Source organism: Phoenix dactylifera, chromosome 4 (assembly GCF_009389715.1).
Source record: "Phoenix dactylifera cultivar Barhee BC4 chromosome 4, palm_55x_up_171113_PBpolish2nd_filt_p, whole genome shotgun sequence".
In the NCBI taxonomy this organism is placed as follows: domain Eukaryota; kingdom Viridiplantae; phylum Streptophyta; class Magnoliopsida; order Arecales; family Arecaceae; genus Phoenix; species Phoenix dactylifera.
This window is the reverse complement of record NC_052395.1, coordinates 4,082,522-4,089,601: the sequence shown is the minus strand read 5'-3', so window position 1 is coordinate 4,089,601 and position 7,080 is coordinate 4,082,522. Positions and strand designations below refer to the sequence as shown.

The following is a 7,080-nucleotide window of genomic DNA, read 5'->3' as shown; positions in this document are numbered from 1 at the left end:
TAACAATCAATGTGCTCAAAGTACTCCATTAAACGAACAGAACAGATTCTAGCAACAAAAGATACATCCAGATCACATATTAGCAATCTTTATCAATATCATAAAACAAGACTGGATAGACTTGACAGAACTGGTTCTGAAAAACTGTGTATAACAAGATCACAAGCTCACTCCTTTTGTTCAGATGCAGAGAAATGAATGCATTTTGGATTCGTTCTCTCAGGAGGAATACCTCTGGCCTCCGTCATTCAGCACAATCTCCATTAGTAAATTGTTCCAGGTGTCTATTGGTCCGGGCAAGCACCAATGAAGGCAGTCATTCTGGGGTCTCTTGCTGATATCAGGATGGAGCTTCCTGTAAGGGCCTGGATGCCCATCAGGCCTCAGCAGCGAAAGATGGTAGCTATCGAGGAGCTTCAGGCGAGTCCCGTTCTCCGATCCAATTGTCGCTGCCTTCTCAAACTCCTCTATTTCCAGGCCTCGCATCATTGGGTCCACTGGATCGCCACTGAACTCACCTTCTTTGTAAGGCTCCGTCCTGTTGCAAACCCCTCCATTGTACCACTCCCCATACTCGAAGTGGTCCGGAGTCCAAGTCCTCAAGACAACGAGCGGCTTGTGGTGAGATGCGGTGATGAAGCGGAAAGCCAGTTCAAGGGCTTTCTGATAAGAGTAGTCCATTCCAAGTTCTCTGAAGTTCTTCCCTGGGCAGTTGTGGCAGCCAATGATGGTGCTGTTCTCCCAGAAAATAGTTGTCTTGAGAAACCACTGTCCACCGGACATGACTATGTAGTCATGCTTACCATATTGGCTTGTCCATGTATCGTCGAGGGCATCGAGATGAAGCTGAATATAATCATTTGAGTTCCCTGAATCTTTCAACTCGGCTTTGAGCAGAAAAGGAGCCCAGATTAATGCAAGAGTGAAGTTGTGGGATGAGAAATACCATGTCTTGGATTGAAATGTTTCATCATGGTAGATCTCAACAGCTTCTTCCACCTGAGGAACAGGATGCATCGACTTGTCAGTCAGTCACTCAGGTCTTCTGTAGGAAAACTAAACTATGAGTGTGTGTGCAGTTTAGATTATGAAACTAACCTTTGATCTTTCATGCTCTTTAACAAGCAAAGCCAACCATATTTTAACTTCCAAATTTTATACGGAGCAAACTAATTTGGCACTTGGAAAACCACCTTTATGAGATCGATGGGTGCATGCGATAGACATGAGAACAGATGAGGAGTATGAAATATCTAGATGTTGAAGATGTAGAGGAGGAAATATTTCATTAGGCAAATCAATATTTCTTTTTCCCAGCTGTTTCAATAGCCTGGTCTAGTATGATATAACTAATATCATTTATATATCCATTCCACCAGACTCATCTAACATCATTCTGAAAAGGCTTCATAATCTTTTTGCCAACAAATTCAAGAGGTCTAATGCGTGCAGGAGGACTAAGGCAAGAGTTTATCACCACCATTTTTTTCTAAAATTATATTTTCAGATAATCCTATAAAAATCAATTTATTTAACGAAATCCATAAGATGCACCTGAGAAAGAAGGCAAAGCAATGACTCGATCTGATTGCGGAAAATTGAATCACCAATGAATGCCAAAGATTTATTTCGCATGGCTTTCAAGAATTTCTCTGCATCAAAGGGAGGCAAGTCACAACCATAAGGCTTCCATCTCCAATAAAGGTACCCTCTGTCGGGCCGACCATTTGTCAAACAATCTTGATATGGATCTATATAGCTGCAGCTTGAATTGGTGTAACGCGGTCCTGAAGAATTAGGAATCCACTCCCCAGAAAATAGGTCGCATTGTTCTGCAGTACCATTCATCCAGGTTTCAAGTAATTATCAAACCAATACTTATTACTGAAAGTTCTATGAAAAGAAAGAACAAAGCTACAGAAACATACGGAGTTTGATCAGACAGCAGCTATGGCATTGTATTCATCCTACTTTCGATAAATCAAGGAAAATGCGCTCTAAGCCTATTCTATGCTGCTTGATGCTAGATCGGTATAAGTATTATCAAGTACAGATTGATTGGTGGCATTTTACAGATCCTTTTGAGGGTTGTTGTGGACTGTATTCCCCCTTCTTGTTTTATTTTTTGGGTGTTCTGGGGAGGGGTTGATATTTTTTGTTTTCACTTCTGAGGTTCACTGCTAGGACCTTCTTTCATGTATCACTTCATTAATTCAATGAAATGGTGATGACTGTTCACCATTTAGCTAAAAAAAAAAAAAACAGAAGTCGAGACATAAAACTGTCAAAATTCGTACCTTTTAGTGAATCCCCTTTTCTTAGATGCAATGCCATTTGTGGAAGTCGAGTATATGGGGCAACTGTGTTCTCCATTGAAGGGGAATCTGAAATTAACAAAGAGATCAGATGTAATGGGAAATGAAGACGTACAGACCAAATTAAATACTGAAATAATAATTCTCATTCTATTTGAGTCTTCACACTTATTCTAATAAAGGAAGACTTGATATCTGAATATCCTTCTGAAAGTATGATCTTAAACCGAGCATAATTGAGAAAAATGATTCATATAGCTGACCTCAACTAATTTGAGTTGAGTTGAGTATATATTTATCATTAAAATTTGGATATGAACTTCTCCTTTTTTCTGTAGCAAAAAAGCCATAGTTCGGACAACAAGAGAAAGGCAACCATTGAATTTCTTCATAAATGCTGTATTTCTCTCCTTTTTTGTTGAGAACAAGGCTGCTTCCAATCTAGGAGAGGTGCAACCAAAGGGCTGCAGCTCTATCAGCCCATAAATTCTCATTTTATAATTTGTCTTCCGCAATCATATTGCTTCATTATGTGGCACAATTCATGGTGCCAATTCAAAGTAAGCGATAAGATTATAGCACACAAACCGAGCAACTTTTTAAGTTTTGTTTGGAGTCACTCAAGCATTTTTTATAATTAGATATTGTAAAATTCCAAATCATTTTATATGTAGTATTTTTATAAGATTGCTATCACATGGTGCATATTACTAAAAAATGGATGGTCCAGTGCATGAAGCTTCTGTTATTGTAGATCTAAAGAGGTTTAGATGTACATGGCTTTATCACGGTGTGCAAAAAAGCTGTTTGCAAGTTTTGAACCCTCTCCAAGTCTCAGTGAAGCAATTAATCATACCATTGCACCAAGGCTTACCCTCCATTCCTATAAATTATTAACTACATCTTTGATATTTGATTATTCCACTTTAATTACTTAGAATCTAAACCATTCACGATCATCAGCCTCGCATATCCTATAATCACAAACATTATAAGAAAAATGTAACTATTCTTTGTTAATAAATATTTAGAGAACCCATGAAAAATTTTAGGAGTCGCTTTTTCTGTAAAATAGTCCCCCCAGGAGCTCCTTTTCCCCCAGCATTTATTTACATGTTTCCAAGATCCATCTTCTGAAAAACACAAACATAAAAATATGCAATATAATCACTCTTTGTTATTTGCAACTCAAAAAGCCTAAAACTGAATAAATTTCCCTGCCATAAAGCAAAATACCAAGAAAGCACTTGATTTTCAAGAATTGCAAGTCCTTTCTTTTTTTAAAAAAATCCCAAATTTATCAGTCTCCCTCTCTTTCAAGAAAACCATAGCACCCACTAGTTCTTTTAAAATTATGCGAAATGAAGCCTGAAGTGTTTTTTTTGCTTTATTCCTTCCAGTAATCATTCAGAGATTTCATCAAGATTTCTTATTTCTTCTTATTTTTCTAAAAGGAATGAAGAAAATCTTGTTACCTCTCTGCAAGTTCCCACCTTTAGGTGCCGGCATCTCCGAGGCAGGGAAGCTGGAGAAGACAAAGAAGCCGGTGGGATCCGAGAAGAGGAGGCGGTAGGAGAAGGCCAGGAGGAGGGCAGAGCCAAAGACCTTGATGAGAAAGTTGCCGACTCTCTTATGAGGGGAAGGGATTGGCTCCATGTCCGTTTTCATGTCCTTCCCCATTGCTATAGCTCTGTTCTCAGAGTACAGGGGAAGGAACAGGGAATGGAGGAGGCGGAGGAGAAGGAGAGGACTGCACCAACGGAGAGAGGATGAGGGGGTGTTTATAAAGAGAAGAGGGAGGAGAAGAGGTGGGAGCCGACGCCTTTCTGGGTAGAATAATTAACTGAGAAGAAGAACCCGAGGACCAATGCAGAGAAGAGTAAACAGAGTGGAGATGGATGATCGGCAGAAAACTGCCACTCTTTTGCCTCACCATTCTAACTATCTATGGTTGGTAAGGTGATGGTCCGACCAAGAGAGAGTGAGAGAGTAGCACTCACCTTTCATGAACAACCCATGTTTAAATTGAATGATGATGGACTTGCAGTCAGTTCTACTTCTACATGGCTCGGTGATTATGTTTTTTTCTTGACATCGGATGCCTTGAAGCATTGATTGAAGATAGCATCTTATAAATCTAAGAAAGACGAGCACACGGACAAAAGCCTGATGCATGATTTCTCATTCATTTGCTCTAACCACGGAGATTCCAATGCATTATTACGTTACTTTTCGGCCAGCATTGATAGCGCAGAGGAAAAGTTGGTTTCCTACGTAATGTTTTGGGGGAGGGTGATAGCCTGCCTGTCACTTATACATGCACGGTTAGAGTGAGCATTATTTCATGACTCACCCCCAAGCATTTCAATTTCCTATCTATTAAATGTTTATGCTTACTATAGCTTGAGGCCAGCTTACCCCTTTAAAAAAAATAATAATAAAATATTTTAATCAAATGTCGAGCCGCCAAATTATGGCATTCGAAAATTTAGCTTACGATTTGACGAATCTTCCTTTTAGATCCCATGTAACCCTATCTATGAAGACCAAAATGATCACATCAGATCTAATGAGTTACATAGTTTTGGTGCCAATAGTCTCTCTTTAAATCTATTTTTTAAAAAAAAATTAGAACGGGCTGTCCTCCCTTCTCTTTTTTTTTTCTATTTGTATTTTCAGAATAATAATAAACTTTTTTTTTTGGTAAATATAAACTAATGTTCTTGGAGCTGGATCTTTTTCTTGAAAGAATGTTTAATAGCAACATGAAATAACGTCATGCATGAACCACAAGCACTATAGTTAGCTTCCACAGCATGCACAAAAATAGGCGTGGCCACTGCCAAATATCGGTGGCGATGGCAAACATGGTCATCAAGGTGTGGCGAACAAAGGGATAGGTGATATTAGAAACCTAATCCACCGATCATCAACTTCTACATCAAACCAGCGAATCGAGCAGCGACCGGGGCGGCAAACTTTAGCAGTTTTCATCTTATAATTCACTTTGCAATAGTGATATCAAATATGTAAACCAACGACAAATAACCAAGTCAAATTCTAGGAAACTCCTGGCAATCTCAGTTATCCTTGTCCTACAATCCTTACCTGAGATCCATGCCCCTTAGGAAGTTTACAGGCAAGTCGTGTCTTAAAAGCCATGCACACAAACCTGGAGAACTGGCTTTCTTAAGGTACATTGATTCTAACATCAGATTAACGTTCCTAGCTAGTGTTTTACTCGTGACATTTGCAGAGTACTGTTATTGATGGCTGTGTTCGGGTACTAAACACCGCCATGAATATTTTACTAAAACCTTCCATCAGCCACTGCCCAATCTAGCTAGCCTGGCAATGGCGGCAAAGAGAAGTTTCGAGCGCAAACAGGAGAATTTGAAAATGGTTCGCCAACAATATCATGTACTGATACACGCGTCCACCTTTAGAGACAAACAGGATAATTATGTAGACTTTCTTGATTAAGGAGGATTCTCAGATCGATGTACACTACTTTAGCGATTACGAACAGAAAAAGCGAGATTCGCCATATCAAAAAGTCGAATTGCATGCCAAACTTTTGAAGGCCATAATTTAGTCATAGAGACAGTGCCCCCAACAAACGATCCAAATTCCATCATTTGCAGCCTAAAATAGGTCGGTCAAATCAAAAATGTTCTTTTTTGGTAAAACTTTGACTTTCTCTATCCAAGAAGAATCAAGCGGAGCGACAGAAAATAGAGTTGATATAAAAGTCGAAATCTAACTTCTCAAAATTATTAGCTTTTTCAAAAAAGCATGTTGAAGAAAATCTTTCTTCTCTCCGATCGAATCATTTCTTTTCTTGGCTAAACAAGGGAGCTTTAAAGAATAGATCTATTGGAGACTCAGGTGAATCCTGATTTATAACAAAACTAACAAATGTTTCTGCCCACAAGATCAGTAGCCTCCCATATATGACAAAAGAGAGCATCCAAAGTGCAATGAGTGGCGTTTAATCAATATACACGCCGTGTCATGCCTGCAATTACTTTCCATTTATTCAAGGTCTGTTGACAGCTTGGTGTCCATTATGGATCTCAGACTGCAGCCCTGTATGAATGCTTGAGAACAAAAAGTTCCAAAACGTTTGAGCAAATCATGACTTGTCTCTTAGCAATTATCTCCCACAAATGCATGAGGCCTATCATATCTATACCTAAAATTTGCTTCGAGTTTTTGCTGCCATCTTCGATACATCTGCTCATTTTCATATCGATATTGTCAATCACATGTGAAAGGATAAGCTTTTGGACAAGGAAAACATCTTCCTGAGCATATTGTTGAAGAACTTGTCGACAAGTAATTTATGAATACATAACTACAGTCATCAATCTCTAGATTGAAAATAGATATAAAAAGGGATGTGTAGAGACTACAATGTTTCACCATCTGTGGATAAAGTTGGAGAAAGTAAGGGCTCGATTGTCAATACAATACACCTAGTTAAGTTATTTAAACGTATTAATCCCTATCTTACAGTAAGCAACTAAGAGCAATGAAAAATTGCTATATGGACCCATTTATATAACCAAACCCATGTGGCATATGTGGTGAACTGAATTGTAAGCCAACTAAGGCCTATTTGGGAGAGCTTTTGGAGGACCAAAAAGCACTTTCTGGTCCTCCAAAAGTACTTTTAGATAAAAAATATTTTTAGTAAAATTTTCAGAAAGCTGTTTCAGCTTTTTCGGGCAGCTGAAACAGCTTTTGGGAGAAGCTCCAATTT

At 38.7% G+C, this 7,080-nt stretch overlaps 1 protein-coding gene across 3 annotated transcripts; it reads right to left on the bottom strand.

Annotated features, from left to right (window-relative positions):
- Positions 1 to 4,412, bottom strand: LOC103696829 (protein trichome birefringence-like 26). 3 transcript variants are annotated; one of them, XM_039125355.1, is made up of 5 exons: positions 4,316 to 4,412; positions 3,791 to 4,065; positions 2,298 to 2,384; positions 1,555 to 1,832; positions 1 to 999 (listed from the first exon to the last, which is right to left on the bottom strand). In XM_039125355.1, exons 2-5 carry the CDS (start codon positions 3,993 to 3,995, stop codon positions 220 to 222), a joined length of 1,350 nt encoding a protein of 449 aa, XP_038981283.1. In that variant the 5' UTR covers positions 3,996 to 4,065; positions 4,316 to 4,412; the 3' UTR covers positions 1 to 219. The 3 variants fall into 3 exon arrangements, with proteins under 3 accessions (XP_038981283.1, XP_038981284.1, XP_008776772.2); XM_039125356.1 differs by lacking the exon at positions 4,316 to 4,412 and having other exon boundaries at positions 3,809 to 4,295; XM_008778550.4 differs by lacking the exon at positions 4,316 to 4,412 and having other exon boundaries at positions 3,791 to 4,294.
- Positions 4,413 to 7,080: the final 2,668 nt, after the last annotated feature.

Coding starts and splice junctions, on each gene's coding strand:
- LOC103696829 (XM_039125355.1), bottom strand. CDS start 3,995: ATGGGGAAGGACATGAAAACGGACATGGAGCCAATCCCTTCCCCTCAT. Junction 1,833..2,297: donor AAAAGGGGATTCACTAAAAG/GTACGAATTTTG, acceptor ATGGTACTGCAG/AACAATGCGACCTATTTTCT. Junction 1,000..1,554: donor TGCTTTGCCTTCTTTCTCAG/GTGCATCTTATG, acceptor CCTGTTCCTCAG/GTGGAAGAAGCTGTTGAGAT.